The 18,437-nt window shown below is 40.8% G+C and overlaps 1 protein-coding gene across 2 annotated transcripts in view; it reads right to left on the reverse strand.

The window, feature by feature from the left end:
• The window catches only part of AMPD1 (adenosine monophosphate deaminase 1), a 20,533-nt gene extending 4,044 nt beyond the window's left edge, over positions 1–16,489 (reverse strand). Inside the window, exons 1-10 of one of the 2 annotated variants that reach the window (XM_007462484.1) lie at positions 16,330–16,489; positions 15,008–15,019; positions 11,194–11,374; positions 9,708–9,873; positions 6,521–6,686; positions 3,761–3,980; positions 3,172–3,301; positions 1,948–2,142; positions 1,232–1,363; positions 382–545 (exon numbers count right to left, since the gene is read on the reverse strand). In XM_007462484.1, coding sequence (XP_007462546.1) covers positions 382–545; positions 1,232–1,363; positions 1,948–2,142; positions 3,172–3,301; positions 3,761–3,980; positions 6,521–6,686; positions 9,708–9,873; positions 11,194–11,374; positions 15,008–15,019; positions 16,330–16,450 — 1,487 coding nt within the window. In that variant the 5' untranslated portion in view covers positions 16,451–16,489. The remainder of the gene's footprint in view (positions 1–381; positions 546–1,231; positions 1,364–1,947; positions 2,143–3,171; positions 3,302–3,760; positions 3,981–6,520; positions 6,687–9,707; positions 9,874–11,193; positions 11,375–15,007; positions 15,020–16,329) is intronic. The other variant, XM_007462485.1, reaches the window with a different exon arrangement.
• Between the last annotated feature and the right edge of the window lie 1,948 nt (positions 16,490–18,437).

The following is an 18,437-nucleotide window of genomic DNA, read 5'->3' on the forward strand; positions in this document are numbered from 1 at the left end:
TCGCATGAGAAAGAGTGAACTGGACACAGAGAGGAAGACCAAGAGAAAGAAAATGTATAGTAAAATGTATATAGTTCTTATCCTAAGTCTTAATCATTCTCAAGAAGTTATTTTGTGATCTGCATAAAGTCCCCTGTTTTACAAAACAAAACCAAAAAACCTGGTTAGAAAACTGAACTGAAATGATCTTCCTAACTCCTGTCTGTCATCAAGAGTGCTAAACCCAGAGGGGACAAAACCAGGCACCCGGGCCCAGTACTGAGTGCTGTTTAACAAAGCTTATTTCTGTCCAGATGTGCTGCATATTCCTTGTTGGTGTGGACGAGGTGAGGCAGGTGGGAGGAAGGCAGGCTTTAGGGTTTCCAGTGGGTGGGTACATACTAGATCCTGGGGACCTGGATCATCCATGTCATGTTGGGGCAGTAGATGTGGTTTCGGACGAACCAGGTGGAGAGTTTGCTCCACTCATCAGGACTGCGGCCGTAGATAGACAGGCGGGGCTCAGTGTGCTGGTACTTGGCATCCACCAAGTCTGCACCTACCTCCTGCAAAGCCAAGAGAGGAGTCCAAAGCCAGGAATTCCCACGGGTCCCTCAGGGGTCTAAACCTGTGGGGTCTAGGGAGAGGAGATGGGTACTAAGAAGAACAGAGGAAATGTGAAAGGCAGTCAGAGGAAAACTGTCGAGGTTAAGATGTAAGGAGCCTGAGAGGTGAGGGGGAGCTAGTCGGGCTAAAAGACTGATAGGATGTAATGGAGTCTAGAGAGAAAAAGAGTCAGACTAAAGATGATGAAATCCCAAGGCACTGCTGCAAAAGAAATTCAGCTTTTCATATGGCCCCTATCTCCCAAAACACACATCTCCCAACTGCACCTGTCATTCCTGCCTCCTAATGTTCAGGTGTCATGAAGATCAGGTTGGATTCTGATCCTAATTCTTCCTGAACTTACAACTCCAAAAGCCTGGAAGAACCAGGTCCTTAATCCCAAATCCACACCCTTAGGGTCTCTGTCCTAGGAATCAAGGTCTTTGAAAATCATTACAGTGAATGTTTTAGAATAAATTATCACATTCATTTGTGTATTGCCTGACCCCAGGGATAGCACCCTTCCTCCCTCCCTCCCTTCTTTCCTTCCTTCCGTCCCTCTTTTCTCCTTCCTTCTCCCCCCCCTCTTCTTCCCCCTCCTCAAGAATCAGGCCAGGTACCATAGATCTGGTTGATTTCTCCTCACCTTGATGATAGTGGCAAAATATTCCCCATTAATGTAATTGTCTGTCTTCAGGTAGATGTCCCGTAGCTCACTTGCTCCTACAGGATTGTATTTGTCATTGAACTTATCAAAACGCTGGAAAGTCTGACGTCCCTGCATCAGGAAACAGGAGCACAAGTGTATCTTTATCAGAGCTGCCTGAACATAGAGAGTTAGGGAATGGCCACAAGGAACAGGGGCCTGGTAACAGGAGAAGGGCTTGGCGCGGATCAGCTAAGCCCGTGCGCCACAACTACTGAGCCTGTGCTCTAGAGCCCACAAGCCACAACTACTGAGCCCGCATGCTGCAACTACTAAAGCCCGTGCCTAGAGCCCGTCTCCGCAACAAGAGAAGCTACCACAATGAGAAGCATGCGCACCGCAATGAAGAGTAGCCCTAGCTCGCCACAACTAGAGAAAGCCCGTGCACAGCAACGAAGGCCCAACACAGCCAAAAATAAAATAAATAAAATAAATTTATAAAAAAAACAAAAAACAAAACAGGAGAAGGGCTTGGGCTCCAAGAATGGAATCCAATACAGCTGACAATAAGAGAACCTCAAAATTGTCCATGGGTTCTTTCAGTCAGCATGGTAAGCCCACGTAGTTTAGCGGGCTCTGAGAAGGGAGAGTTCGTAGGAGAAAGGCGTGTGGGGTTCTGAGTATTAGATGAAACTGACATTATCTTTTCAACCTACAGCATGAACATCCAGAGAATCAACAGTCAGGTCGTAGGGATGCATTTTTAATTTAGCAAAAAGTTCCTTTAGGGTCAGATTTTTCTCCTTGGTGCTATAGACCACTCTGTCAGCATCAACTTGGTAAGATTTCTTAATAAAGCGCAGTAGATGTTTCTGGTTCATGCAAGCGGCTGCATGGATATGGGTGTCAACCTGTGTGTACATTCAGACAAAGAAAAACCAACAATCAGATTGAGTTATGCTTTTCTGTGGTGCCTGCCAATCCCACTGTGATGGGAGAAAGGAGTATATGATAGGGGTGTGACCTGGCAGCTGGTGGAGGTGGCCGAGCAAAAAATGAACCCATAGCACCTTTTTGTGCCCTTGTGAGGATGTGAAAGTTTAGGCTGGATACAATAATATTGCCTGCTTCTCCTGGATATCTGTGCATCAAATTTACTTCCTACATTTGATCCACACAAAAGTCTTGGGGACAATTCTCCACCCATGAGACACAGCTGGAAGTGAAGCAGCTGCTACAGCTTTCAGTCCCAAAGGGAGAAAGGTTGAAATGATGAAGCCGTGGCACAGCGATGGCACTTATGAGTTAGGTATTTTTATGAGTACAATTTTATAAGCAGAAGTTTTGATAGATTAAGTAATTTGCCCAAGGTTATACAGGTGGCTGAGCCACGGTTTGGTCCCAAACCTCTGCTCATATATTTCCTACTCCCACTTCCTTGCAATCATTTAAGTGGTCAGAACATATCTTGGAAGTGTTTCTAGTTGATTAGTTTTCCATTTGCTATTCACAATCCTCTTGTGATCTAGACTGAGCAGATATATTTCCCAGTTTTACAAATGAGGAAACTGAAACTCAGAAATATTTAATCACTTCCCCCCCAATGTCTTACAGTCAGGAAGTAGAAGAAAGAGGACTAGAATGAAGACCCTTCAAATCCTAGAATAGCGGTTTTTGATGTTCTATTCATTTTTATTATTTTTGTTGTTGATGATAACTATAATTTTTATGGCAATAATGTGATAAACCTTTCTATGCAGAAAACAGTAGAAAAGGCATTTTAATCTTTTAGACGTCATCTATCGGCTTTCATGAAGTTCTACTGAACCTGCAGAAATCTTACATGAATCAGAAAAACAGTATCTTTCTTGTCCTGTTCAAGAAATAAGTGGATTAATGTTTTTGTCCAGGAATGACCCCTGAGCACCGAATATGTTTACCTTCCTGCAGTTGTAAAAATCCCGGTGGGGGTTGCTCTTCAGCTCCTTCAACTCATCCATCTCGTTGAGCATCTGATGGACCTGGAACTTGGAGGAGAGGAACTTCAGGCGCCGGTGAGTATAGGTCTTACTGTGAAAATTAAATCATGATTGTAAAAAATTCCAGACATCTAAGGAAAACAGTCACAATTTCAAAACCATCAGGACCCTTATAACCTGTAGAAAACTATTATGTTTGTTTCCAAATGGAACTGGCTCACTCTGCATTAATCTAACTTGAAAAGTATTGGGCTCCAAGGACTTAATCTTTTCATCAAAATTGTACATAAATAATAATGAGGGAGGATTGGGGCTCAAAGCCTGTCTCAGCCACCTGTGTGACTTTGGGCAAATCACTTAACTCGTCAAAGTCTCAGCGTGTAAATCGGGAGTTATAAAAATACACACCATAGAACAATTGTGAGGAGAAAAAGAAACAATGCACATGAAGGTTTTAACATAGTGTTTGAACCTTGTAAGCAATTAATTAATACGTAGTCTTACTGTCAGTAGTAGTAATAGTAGCAGTAGTTTAGGTCTTAACACTTACACAGGTCCTCGGGCAATTAAAGCAAGTAAAAAATTCATATCATCTAAGAAGCTGTCCAGATTTGGGTAAGGAAGTGGCTTAGGCTCATCTTTGCTGGCTGCATCTTCATTAGGATAGATGTAAACCACACCGTCCTTCATTTTGAGGCGATAACCGAGGTTTTCCGGGAGGTTATCTGTTCGGAAGGGGTCTTCTCTCTTCTTCATGGGAGGCGTAAAGACTTTTTCAATAAAACACACAATAATATATCAGCACATAGGATGAATGACCACATAAAAATAACCAGAGTTAAATACTGTAAGATCTCATTTGTATGGGATTCTGTATGTCATAAGTTGTAATTATCCAGAGCTAAGCTAAAGTTTATTTTTACATTATTTCCCAAAGGTGACTAAATTAGTAGTATAAAATAGCTATAACATTTTATCTAGTGTAAGAATGATTTTCAAGTTCTTCAGAATTGCTGTTTATATAATTGCAATACTACTTACAAACCATTTTCATTATTTATTAAAGTTGTTAAAGTCTTCCTGTTAAGAGCATTTTATTAACATTTGAGATGACTGCGTAGAAATAAAAGTAAAACTACCGTTAAAACGTAGAGTTTGGGCCTTTTCCTTATTTAAACCAAGCTTCTCTATCAGTCTTAATTTAGAGTGGTTATTTTTAAATAGACTTAATTTTTTTGAGCAGTTTTAGGTTTTAGGGGCGTGGTGTGATGAATTGGGAGATTGGGACTGACATATATACACTAATATGTATGAAATGGATAACTAATAAGAACCTGCTGTATAGGGCGTCCCTGGTGGCGCAGTGGTTAAGAATCCGCCTGCCAATGGAGGGCACACGGGTTCGAGCCCTGGTCCGGGAGGATCACACATGCCACGGAGCACCTAAGCCCGTGCACCGCAACTGCTGAGCCTGTGCCCTAGAGCCCGTGAGCCACAACTACTGAGCCTGCGTACCACAACTACTGAAGCCCACGTGCCTAGAGCCCGTGCTCCGCAACAAAGGAAAGCTACCACAGTGAGAAGCCCGCGCACCGCAACGAAGAGGAGCCTCTGCTCACCGCAACTAGAGAAAGCCCACGTGCGGCAGCGAAGACCCAACGCAGCCAAAAATAAATAAATAAATTTACTAAGAAACATATATATATATTTATATAAAAGAACCTGCTGTATAAATTTTGATGACCAAAAAAAAAGAGAAAATGTTGGCACATTTTCTATCCAAAACTGAGATAAGGAACACGAAAGAAATGAGACAGTACATTGGTATGTCAAATATAAACTTTCGAGTCCCTACTCTTAAATATACTAGAGAGATAAAGTATAATTTAGGAGAAACAAAGGCAAGACATCCTAAATGTCAATACTATAGAAGATGAACAAACCAATGTTATGAGTTACCAAACTGGAACATGTTCACTATGATTTTAATATTAAAAGGAATTAAAGAGAAGAAGCTCTAGAACTGGAAATCTTTAACAACATAACAATTTGATAGTTCAAAAACCTTAAAGAGCTGCCTTCCCTGAATTTCAATTCTAGAAGTCTAATCCTAAAGATATAGAGCAATTGTACAAAGATGTCTTAGTAAAGATGTTTATTGTAACCTTGTTGGAAATAAACTTTTTTTTTTTTTTTTATTCGGTACGCGGGCCTCTCACTGCCGTGGCCTCTCCCGTTGCGGAGCACAGGCTCTGGACGCGCAGGCCCAGCAGCCATGGCTCACGGGCCCAGCCGCTCCGCGGCATGTGGGATCTTCCCGTACCGGGGCACGAACCCGTGTCCCCTGCATCGGCAGGCGGACTCTCAACCACTGCACCACCGAGGAAGCCCTGGAAATAAACTTTTAAAAGTCAGAAATCTAAACGCCTAAATATAGGAATTGATTAAATAAATTATGATACAGTTATACAATAGAAATTATTAAAATCTGATTGTTTTAAAACATGTACTATATAAGAAAGAAAGTAAAAATGAGATATGTAAATAAAGTGCTATGGAAAGTCAAAACCTGTAGTTTACTTTTGTACAGAGGTCAGAGGAAGGAAGGAAATGATAATGGTTGGGCTGCACCTTGAAGGATGAGACCGGATCTGGACATTTGGACATATAGTAAAAAAGTGAAAGGAAGGGCAATGCAGCACGGGGAATGGCATGGCAACAGTACAGGAGCAGGAATGTGCTGAACTAAATGGACAACAGGATATGCTTCCAACCAGGACAAAGAGTTCAAAGGTGGAGTAAAGGAGGTAAGTTTATAAATAGATTGAGTGTGCAAGTCCAAAAATAAATAAATAACAGATAAATAAAACATAGTTAGAAGGCTAGATGGTGGTAGGCCTTGAATGCCAGGCTCAAGACTGGACTTAACTTTGTAGGGGGAGTAGTTAAAGGTTTTTGTCAGGAGAAGGATGTGCTCAGATCTGTTTTATAATAACTGGTACCAAAGTGAGGATGAACTGAAAGGAAGTGAGATTAGAATTTAACAGAGTAGTTAGGAAGCTATTGCAATGATCTGGACAAAGAGAAATATGCACCTAAATGAGAGCTTGAGGAATGGTGAAGAGAGGAGGTTCTGAGAGATATTGTACAGACTGAATCAAGTGATTGGGCACTTGGGCGGGAGAGAGAATGGAGCCAAAGATGACTATGATATCTTAAACCTGGGTTACTTATAATCATGGGGCACTTTTAACAGTTAGTAGTTAAACCTAAAGCTATATTCCAGACATTATATAAGAAAATTACTTACCTGGATAGAAGCTCTCATTTGCTACCCAAGCCTCACCCTCAATGTTCCTCAAGTACTGGGAAGGGGTTTTTGGAAACCTCTGAAACGACTTCTGCATATACTTTTCCCGTATACACAATGCCCGATAAAGACCTTTGCAAACCATTTCGAAATCTTCAACCGTAACCTACCAAGAAAATTTCAGAGTAGCTCCTGTGAAAACTGGAGAAGTGGGTAAAGCTTGTCATTGGCACCTCCCAGCTCTCCTGGGTGTCACAGCCTCTGCTGAGCCGCTCCTACTTCTCACTCAACTTGGGCCCTGGGTCTCCCTCAAGGAGCAGGCCCTGAAGTTTTAATCGCTCTTCCATTCCTGCCAAAACGTGTCTGTCCTATGAGTCTTTCCTTACAGTCCCATATTTGTTTTTGGTTTTTGCTAGAATAGCAGTGATTATCTAACAAATATGATTAAAAGGACCCATTCTAACATGGACAATACTTTCTCCAGGTAACAAAAGAACATTTTAAGTATGGGCTTCTGAAGACAGTATCTCAACCGAAAGACAATGTTGGTGTAATTTGAGAACTCAGATCACCTGCTGGTCAGTGTGGGAAAAATTGGGGGAGGAATAAGGTGTCACACTTCCCTCAAACCCTGTCACCCACGCACTGCCTTCTGTAGCTAGAGACGGATCAGAATATCATCCTGTGAGAAGTCATTCTTTGGGATGGTTTTGAACAGAATTTTATCTGGGACTAAAAACAGAGATTATAGAGTAAAATTTTCTTAGAACTGCTGGAAATTTCCTAAAACTGGTCTATTTCCCTGACCCCATCCCCAACTCCTGGCTGGGCTTGACATGCCCAAACAGTTACAACTCTAAATCATTGCATGCTCATCATCAGAACCCAAAGACTTTCTGGGACCAATGTAAGCTTGTTCCCAATGGTTTGAAGTCCAGATATTAATCCTAAACAGTTGAACTCTTTTTAATGACTTGCTGACCTTGGCCAAGAGAGTTTGGCACAGGTGCTAGGTCTGGGGGTCTGCTTCCAATAGCATGCTTGTTCCTTTGCTACCTAATGGGCCACCCATCTAAAGCTCCTTGAGGACAAGAGCTGGATCTTATCCACCTTCTCGTCCTTAGCACTTAGCACACAGTGCCTGGCACAGAGTAAGTGCTCAGTAAGGACTGATTACAATGAATTTGTTGTTTAACTGGGATGAATGGCCTTGGGAACTTAGCCCTAATTCCTCCTTTACCTCTCTGTTCAGTTATAAAGACAAAGACTGATTCAGGTGCAGGCCACAACTAGGTGGAGTGTAGCTCAGCAGCTCAGCCACCTTCAGCCAACAGGTGTAGCCACATACTTGGTTCTTCAAAGCAATTATACTCCAATAAAGATGTTAAAAAAAAGAAAAAAGAAAAGAGAAAGAAAGAAAAAAAAGACTCCAGACCAAGGTTTCAGGTGCCCTCCAGCTTTTATAGGAGGAGAAGCTAATCCCTGACTTCTGTGAGCCTTGTCCTTCCTCTCATCTTCTTTCTTTTTATTCCTGTTTTCATTTCCACCAAGCACATAGGGATCAAGTTTGTCTCTTAATATTTGTGGTTTTTTTGAACTCTGGCCTTCTCCAAACTTTGTTTTCCATGTTGCTATTAAACATTTCGTTTCAGTTATTTAGCATCTAAAATCCCTGCCATTTGTAGAGCACACATGTTACCATGCAGAAAACGAATAAACAAGAATAGCGTCCATTTCATTGCTCTGTCATTTTTAAATATCTTGGGACTGACCCTAAGTGGGTCAGTTACATGAGAAGAGGGTTTAGGACCGGTCATTAAAACTATATTTGGAGCATAGACCAATGGCTAAACAGCAATTTCACCAATATGATGCTGATTTTGCAAGTCCGTGTGGCAGAGATTTATTTATTGACCAACTGTTCTGGATAGGACAAGCAGGTCAAGTTGTTTGCAACTTGAGTTTACTATCCCTGTGGCATACCAGGATCTGTTGCAAGCAATAATCTACTGTGTAAGCATCTGCTATGAAATTGGAAAGGACAGTTGGTCGAAAAACAGCAGCTGCATTAGAATGTTCTGACCTCTCTCTCATCTTCTTCTTCTTCTTTTAAAAAATAAATTTATTTATTTATTTACTTTCGGCTGCGTTGGGTCTTCGTTGCTGCGCACGGGCTTTCTTTCGTTGTGGCAAGCAGGGGCTACTCTTCGTTGCGGTGCACGGGCTTCTCATTGCAGTAGCTTCTCTTTGTTGCAGAGCACAGGCTCTAGGCATGCAGGCTTCAGTTGTTGTGGCATGTGGGCTCAGTAGTTGTGGCTTGCAGGCTCTAGAGCGCAGGTTCAGTAGTTGTGGCGCATGGGCTTAGTTGCTCCAGGGCACGTGGGATCTTCCTGGACCAGGGATCGAACCCATGTCCCCTTCATTGGCAGGCGGACTCTTAATCACTGCACTGCCAGCGAAGTCCTCTCTCATCTTCTTTTCTCTCCACTCTTCTTTCCTCTTTTCTCTCTCTTTCTCCTGATCTGTTTTCTTTGATTGGTTAATGCTACCTGCAGCCCTTCTCTCCATTCTAGGTCTGCTCTGGGTCTATCTTTCCCCAAAAGCCCCTCCCCACTCTGCCCCCGCCGGGCCTCCCTGAGGCTCCCTTTCCTGCTTTATGATGCCCTCAGTGAGACTAGTTCAGTTGCTACTCTTTTTGGTTCTTTTGCCAGAATCTGTCCACTGTATTCTGTAACACACACGTCTACTGCATATTCTACTGCATATTCACATGTGCAAGCAAATGAGATAAAGGAGGGGAAATTATGTGAGATGATAAAAGCAAAACAGAAATATGTCGTAGCATATCGTAAACAACAAGGTCCTACTGTATAGCACAGGGAACTATATTCAGTATCCTGTGATAAACCATAATGGAAAAGAATATAAAAAAGAATGTATACATATATGTAAAACTGAATCACTTTGCTGTACAGTAGAAGCTAACACAACATTGTATATCAATCATACTTCAATAAATTTTTTTTAAAGTTGTAGCATATTGGTATTGAAATGTGATAATGAACTATAGCAAAGGACAGGTGAGCTAACACCTTCTTCAAAAGGAAGGGGAGGAAGGAAAGAAGCTGAAACAATCAAGCTGAGTATCTTTCTAGCAGCTACATGTGAGGGGCAAGAAGCAACTCACCCCAGAGGAATAATCGCCTGTGATCTGCACTCTCTGAAAATCAGGCACGGTCTCGTAGGTGGGAGATGAAGAAATGTATTCATCAATGTGGGACAATTTGGTGGAAGATGTTTCACTTTGTGGAACGGACAAACTAATCGTCCTCTGTCCAATGGAACGCTTTTTTCTCGGTTTGAAATTGAAAAATAAAAAGAGTTAACTTTATCTTCATTGCGAGTTTCATTGTGATAAGTTGATTTTCCACTATACAATTTCATTTTGAGGAAAAACAGTGAAAATTAAATGGGGGCTGGGTGTCAGAAACAGGATCCAACCTTATGGAAAGGGGTATCATGTTACAGTGTTCCCTTTGTCCTCGTATACCTTGGAACAGTGGGTCTTAGGGAATGTACTAGAAGACTCTCAGCATGACACTGTCCTGCACAGGAGGCCCACTCCCAGCAGAACAGGAAGTCTGGGTGCTGCAGTAAGCACAGGTTATGTCAGTTAGTACCTGTGTCATTTGGTGCATGTCCCTTAAATTCTGTGAGCTTCTGTCTCTCTCTCTAAAAAAGTGGTGTAATAATGTCTACCATTCAGGATTTCTGTGAGATTTAATGTTTATAAAATGCTTAGCACACTACCTGGAACTTGTAAGTTGCTTAATCAACATTACTTCCTCAAATCAACATGTATTCATTCCGTTTCTACTTTGACCCATGCCCTATGTTAGGTCCTATGGGGGATGCCAAAGAAGGTGGATTGTTGTTATTTCCTTAAAGAAATAAAACCAAGGGAAGGACTGCAGAATGACTTTCTCCCCATGAAGCTGGCTGGGGGAGGGGAGTGTTTTGAGGAGGGGAGTCCAAGTAAGTGGTCAATAATAGGTTTGAGGACTAAACTGTGGCACATAGTGACAGGTAGTGAGTCCTAGAGTAGTTCAAAGAAGGGAAAATAAACAGACTTTGTGGAGAGGGATCTGTTCAGGGAAGGCAGTAGTTACACATCACAGGCATAGGATGGGCAGCGCCTGAGGGCAGAAACGGAGAGCTGTATCCCTGAGGCCTGGAGGAGGTCAGACTGGCTGAAGGGCAGGATTCCTATCAGGCAGCACGACACTAAGGTTGACTGAGGACAGAGTCCAAAGATGGGGCTCTTGAGTTCCAGTTTCTATATAGTGTGGAAATTGAGTGTGTGCTCAGCAGCCGTCAGCCCACTTTGGTTTGGAACAATCACGTGGTAGATCATGTCCTCTTGCTTGGGTGAACAGGAATGCTTCAACTAAAGGCAGATTGGATGAAGGTAGGAAGGCCGCTGTTTTCTTCTTTTTTGGTCCTCGTCGCTTCGCCCTAGTGTATTCAGTGTGTGTGTGTTTGCGGGGGTTGTGGGTTTAACTCTGACAGAGTTTTTCGTCCAAGTTGAATCACCATTCAGAGTGAACCATCTGCCCTGACGTTTCCCCTTCCTTGGGTCCCAACGTACTAAACATTCCACTTACACCACTTACCTCCTGCCTCCTGTGGGGGTGGACAGAGCCTCCAGCTGGAATAGGTGTTTGCACATCTCATGGTGCAAAATTGGACAGATCTCATCCACATCAAAAGGGGAGATCTCATGATGGCCTCCCTCATCTTTGACTTCAGAGGCAAACACTTTTTCAGCAAAGCTCCGTGTTGCATCATCAATACCTAAAAGGGGTTTTCACGTGTTAGTGTTCAAGCACTTTCTCAGGAGTCATCCGAGAGTTTCTGCTACACATAAGGCACAGTGCTAAGGACTGCCCTGGGTACATGGCTCCCCTGCTCTCCGCCCAGTGTGCCGGAAACATGATGGAGCTTCATGCCTATTCTCTCTTTAGTGGGTTTCTGTGTGGGTAGCTTGGAAATCCATTCTCAGAATCACGGGTCAGATTCTTACAGCACACTTTAGGAGGGTCCTAAAGATGGGATTGGGCCCTTGCAGGACTAGCACTTAACCCAAGATCACCTGTTTCTGACGGGGCTAAGTTTGATTTCATAGTAACCATGCAGCATAGTCCTTCCTATCACGTTGGTGGAATTCTTCTGACCGTTTTAAAGATGTGGATAGGGATGTTGGTCCTTGGCGTTCTTCTTCCTGAACAGAATAAGTGATCTAAATAGTTCTGAGAAATAAATGTGTACTTTAGGGCCTTTCTTCCTCATAAGACAGATATTGTGTTTCTGTCACACATCACAACCTCATTTTTTTCAAATCCTGATGACTTGGTGTTGTGCTGGTGTGTGGGAGGGAGGGGAATCGCTAATATTTACTGCCTAGTGTTGGGAGTCCCATTTCTTGTGGATATGTGGCCTTCCATAATGAGTGACTTTGGACAGCCCATTTTACTTTTACTTGCCTTAATTTTTCCATTCTTAAAATGGGTGGAAGGATGACCTTTAGCCTGGCAATGAACAACCCCAAGATCCTTAGGATACAAGACAACCAGTTTTATCATATAGGGTGGTGATGGCCATCAAGTATCTGCTTTTCTGTTAAGTTCTATTGTGTTTTCCAGACACCCAGCTGTTTCCATCTGAGTAGTAATAACCTCCAATACTTCTAAAAGTCTCTTGGTATTTCCAGAAAAGAGCAGGTAGCAAATAATGAGAATGGCAAACAGCTGGATATTTGGAGCAACAGCAGAAGACAGAAACATTCTTCATGTGATGACAAAGCAAACTGCATGCAGAAAGATAGATACCCTCACTCCTGCTGCCCCTTCAATGTCTATACAAGTCTCCAAAATGACACATTTTCAGTTACAATTTAGGTAAGTGTACTGTATTCAAGTACTGTTCTGTACTTACCAACTCCTTCATCTTCTCCTGTTTCAGTTTCCTTATGTATAAAGTGGGAATACTAATACCTACAAACCTCACTCACAAGGCTGTTGTGACATCAAGTGAGATAATATATGTGAAAATGCTTTTTTAGAGCAATTTTTTAAAGGAAAATAAAACACCAGATTAAACTGAATGACATAATTTGGTAGCATTGCTCAGACTGACATTTGGTATTTGGGGTTAGGTTTGGGTTATTAAGGAAATGATAAATGGTATGGCTTAGTATAGGCTGAAGCATACATTGGAAATGAGTGTAATTGACTCATAACTTCACCAACGCTAACAGTCAGGTCAGCCAGTTTTCAAACCTGGCTTGTCACAGCAGAGTAACAGAGAAGCCCAATATGTTGGCTGAACTTCATGCATCTATTTGTCTCACTGAGCTCAAGCACTTCCTGAAACTGACAAGCATCTTTGGATGCTATCCCTAGTTTTTTGGCAAGCACCAAGATCCATGAAGGAATGAACAAAACACTAAGTGGATACATTTGATGACCTGAGAATGCCTCCCCACCCCACAGCCAACTGTTCCCCAGAAATAGTATCATTCCTCCCTGAGCATCACAGGCAAGCACATGCTCCTGAAGGATGAATGACAAGCAGAAATTAGAAGAGGCTTCATGTACCATGGGGAGCAAATGGAAATAGGCCAGTGGGCTCTGATGATGAGGAGGAGGAGTAGAATGAAGATGACTATGCAAATGGCTTGTCATGATGGGTCTGTGGCAATGCTCTTGGAGGTCTCAGGAAGGAAAGTATGGAAATGGAGTCCCAGGAACCAAATCCTACTTGCTTGAGATCTGGCTCTTCTAAAACAAGCATCCATTATGTGGGACTGCACATATCTATTTGTTTCATGTTTTTAAACATTGTTTTTACTAGGTTGTATCTCCCTAAGTCACTATAGACAGTTGAAAAGTAGAAACTCTACTCACCAAAAATTATATGGTTGATATTTCCTTCCACTGAATCAACCAGTTGTTTTGGCTTCGCGTAACCACAGCTGAAATTTGATTCCTAATTCGAGAGCTTTGCCTTTCAAAAATACTTCAAGGAGTGGTGGTGATTAGGGAGAGGAAAGAGTGGAACCAAATCCTACTTGCTTGAGATCTGGCTCTTCTAAAACAAGCATCCATTATGTGGGACTGCACATATCTATTTGTTTCATGTTTTTAAACATTGTTTTTACTAGGTTGTATCTCCCTAAGTCACTATAGACAGTTGAAAAGTAGAAACTCTACTCACCAAAAATTATATGGTTGATATTTCCTTCCACTGAATCAACCAGTTGTTTTGGCTTCGCGTAACCACAGCTGAAATTTGATTCCTAATTCGAGAGCTTTGCCTTTCAAAAATACTTCAAGGGGGGGGGGGGATTAGGGGGGGGAAAGAGTGAAACTGACATTTCAAAAGGTGAGTAGATAAGATTTGGTGACAACCTAATTCATGGAGTAAAGTACAGATGACTCCCTGAGGTTTGTATAGATAATTGCTGAGTTCTTTTTTGAGCATGTTTGAGATAATGGAGCATCTGAGTGGCGATGTCTTGAGGTTAGGACATCCACATTTAGACAGAGAATAGATAAGAGAATAGAAACAAGAAGTAGAGTGGTGAAGCAGAAAAAACACTGGACCAGGAGTGAGAAAAAGTGTCTGTGACAGCTGGGTGGCCTTGGGAAAGCCATATAATCACTAGGAGCCTCAGTGTTCATCATCATAAAAGAGGAATATTAATAACAATAATGTCAACTTCAGAGAATTGTTGTAAAGATGGAACAAGAAATACTTTAAAAACTACACAGTACTATGCAGAAGTTGGGGATTATTATTATTAACATGGGAAGTGCAAGACTCTTGAGAAAAGAAATATCATGCTTGCTTCTTCACCCAACAGACCCAGAAAAACATGCTTATTTCTCAGCAGTGCTTGATTAATATGTAGGAAAGACAGGTTGTAGATCTTTCATCTGCCACATGGCATCTCATAGAGGAGCTCAGAGGCACCATGAGTACTATCAGTCCGTCAAAGGACAAGTCTGATCTGAGATGGAGGGGAACATACATAAAAAGTTACAATTTTATCAAAAATGGGTTTCACTTTATCTGGTCACAAAAATTCACCATGGAATTTTTTGCATTGGAGGAGGGTTTACTACGGCAGGACTCAGTAGATCCCCTTAACTAATGTCTTATTATTTTATGTCAGAATATCAAATGAATGTCCTCTGAGGTTCTCTTTAAAAAAGGGATTTTTTTTTTTTTTTTGGAGGCAGGAAAATTCATGAGTGCATTTGCTATGCTATGGGAGATCTATGGTCATTATAAATCTTTGTTGGCTTTTAATGGTATCATTAATAAACACTGCTGAAAAATACACATGCTTCTGAATTAAAGAATAGTATCTTTTAGAAATTGATACTTTGGCAAATGGCAGGAAAAATAGCCCAAAATACTCACGTTTTTCTTCAGCTGTATGAAATAAAATAGAACAAGATAAAATACATGTGACTACTAATCAATGCTTTGGAATAGAGATAGGTAGGTTGGTATAAGAAAGGGGTGTGGTGGGATGTGTTATTAAAGCTCATTCTTCCATTTTTCTACAATTTGCTGCCAATAGAAAACCCTGGGAATATAGTTATTATATAGCTCTTCATTTTCTTTTCCTTTCTAATTTGTCTCTTTATATTTATGTTTATAATTTTGAAAAGGTACTCTTTGTAAAATGTGATTTTTAAAAACCTGATCAAGAGGGATGGAAACTCTCATACAATGCTGATTGCAGGTAAACGGAAACAGATCATTTGTTAAACAATTAAGACCTACCAAACAGCCATTTCTGAGAATCTATTCTACTGAAATAATCCTTAAACATGGAAAAAGCTTTAGGTACAAATATTATTGTCAGAGCACATTTATACTTAAAAAAATCATAAAGAACTTAAGGGATTGGTTAAGAAAATTGGAATATTATACAGCCATTTAAAATGATGTTTAGGAAGAGTTTGAAGTGCCGTGGTAACTGATTAAGTTATAATGTGAAGCCAAAAAAAGGGCAGGATACAAAGTCACATGTATAATATAATATCAACTGTGGTTTTTTAAAAAAAATTCTTTAAATTTTCAAAGAAAATAGTTTGAAAGAAAAACACTAACATGTTAAAAGTTATCTTTGGATGATGAGGATTGTGGGGTTTTTTTTTTTATAACTACTTTTCTAAATTTCTCAGTTTCTCTAAATGAGTGTTTATTACTCTTATTTTTCAGTGAAATTTCTCTTTTTATTTCACATGAAATGTATTACTTTTATAATGAAAAAGACTTATAAAATTACTCTGTGTACAAACCTGTTTTGTGAACCATCAGAATACACAGATTAATATTAATATTGCCATTATTCTCATGATTTTCAGCTAATGGTATAGCTAAAGACATTTTATAGGACCCTTCTCCCAAGTGTGGCACCACGGGTTTTGTTTAGACTAGCAGAGTAGATAATAAATATCTTACACAGTTTTCTACTGGGATCATCAAGGATGCTACTACATGATACAGTTTTAGAAGATTACCTCCCTCCTAAAACTAAAAACCAAAATCCCCTTGGAAACCTTGTCTTGTCTTTTCCTGAAATGTATTAGTTAAAAATACTATGAACCCCAGCAAAAAAAAAAAAAAAATACTATGAACCTTAAATAAAGGATTCCCGAGCTGACATGATTGTTAAAGGATTGATTGCATATTAAAAGAAGTGAACTCTCCAAACACTTTTGCACACCTACCTGGAAGTTTCAACAGAGGCATTGTGCTGGGATCCTTGATTCTAGGATAGCACAGTAGAAAGGAAGAGACAGGAGACTGTGGGGATGACTGACTGACAGTATAAAACACGCTGATATTCATTTTATTATTTTGCTTTGCCCCTGTAATTTGACCCTTCTCTGCTAAAAGGAGACAGATGAGCTTTAGACCTATTTATAGCTTTAGGCATTGACTGTGAAAAACAGGTGAAGCCTTCAGTGTTTACCCTGGGATTTTAGACAAGATATCTGTGGTAGGCCAGAAATTGCATTTCAATACTCTCTAAATCTTCCTATGGATTGGATTCTCTTCAACTGTAGTTTTCTTGTATGACTGGACCACTGATGACTATTTTCCACCCTAGCGAAACACAATGAAATCGTCCAGGCTTCTGGAAAGTCAAGGTCCTCAGGATTTCAGTCCTGAGAACAGCTTTCTGTGGTCGGGGAATATGCTGGTACATTCATCAAACTCTCAACACACACACACACCCCTTAAGAAATATTCCTGACTTGGCAGAAATTCACCTGACAGAATTTATTTAATGAATTAAGTCATAAATTTACTTCAAATCTTGTGGAAGCACAACTGCCATCTAGAGTGCTCAGGGACCCTTACTCTATATATTGTTACAAAAAGAATATATTTCTCATGCATAACATTTTATAGTACACAAAGCACTTTCCAAATATTATCTATTTGATCCTGCTTACAATGCTATAAGGCAAGGAGCACCTTACCCTTGCTTCCCAAATTAGAAAACTGGGGCTCTGGGGAGAGACCTGCCTTGCCCAAAGTCATTCTGATTGTTAATGCAAAGCCAAGTCTCTCTGGACCAAAATCTCATGCTCCTTCCACAATAACAGAGTCCTGGTTACAGCAAAATACAGGAAGACCTCAATTTTATTGTGCTTAACTTTAACACACTTTGCAGATATTGTGTTTTTTACAAATTGAAGGTTCGTGGCAAACCTGCAAGGAGCAAGTCTACTGTCACTATTTTTCCAACAGCATTTGCTTACACTGTGTCTCTGTCACATTTTGGTAATTCTCAGGATACTTCAAACTTTTTCATTATTATTATATTTGTTATGGTGATTTGTGATCTGTGATCTTTGATGTTACCATTATAATTGTTTTTGGGCACCACGAACCCATGCCCATATAAAACAGTGAACTTAATCGATAAATGTTGTATGTGTTCTGACTGCTCCACTGACTGGTTCCTGTCTCTCCGCTTCTCCTTGGGCACCCTATTCTCTGAAACACAGTTATATTGAAATTAGGCCATTGGATAACCCTACAATGGCCTCAAAGTGTCCGAGTGAAAGGAAGAGTCTCATGTCTTTCACTTTAAATCAAAAACTAGCAATGATTAAGCATCGTGAGAAAGCCATGTTGAAAGCCAAGACAGGCCAAAAGCCAGGCCCCTTGCACCAAACAGCCAAGCTGTGAATACAAAGGAAAAGTTCTTGAAGGAAATTAAAGGTGCTTCTCCAGTGAACACACGAATGATTGATAAGAAAGAAAATCAGTTTCATTGATGATATGGAGAAAGTTTCAGTGGTTTGGAGAGAAGATCAAACCAGCCACAACATTCCTTCAAGCCAAAGCCTAATCCAGAGCAAGGCCCTAACTCTCTTCAATTCTACAGAGGCTGAGATTGATGAGGAAGCTGCAGAAGAAAAGTTTGAAGCTAGCAGAGGCTGGTTCATGAGGTTAAGGAAAGAAGCCATCTCCATAATGTAAACGTGCAAGGTGAAGCAGCAGCTGCTGATGAAAAAGCTGCAGCAAGTTATCCAGATGATGTATGTAAGTAATGAGTGAAGGTGGCTCCACTAAACAATGGATTTTCAATGTAGGTGAAGCATCCTTACTTTGGAAGAAGGTGCCATCTAGGACTTTCATAGCTAGAGAGGAGAAGTCAATGCCTGGCTTCAAAGATTCAAAGGACAGGCTGACTCTGTTGTTAGGGGTTAATTCAGCTGGTGACTTGAAGTTGAAGCCAATGCTCATTTAGCATTCTAAAAATCCTAAGGCCCTTAAGAATTAAGCTAAATCTACTCTGCCTGTGCTCTATAAATAGAAA

This window comes from Lipotes vexillifer, unplaced genomic scaffold (genome assembly GCF_000442215.2).
Source record: "Lipotes vexillifer unplaced genomic scaffold, Lipotes_vexillifer_v1.1 scaffold1029, whole genome shotgun sequence".
Taxonomy (NCBI): domain Eukaryota; kingdom Metazoa; phylum Chordata; class Mammalia; order Artiodactyla; family Lipotidae; genus Lipotes; species Lipotes vexillifer.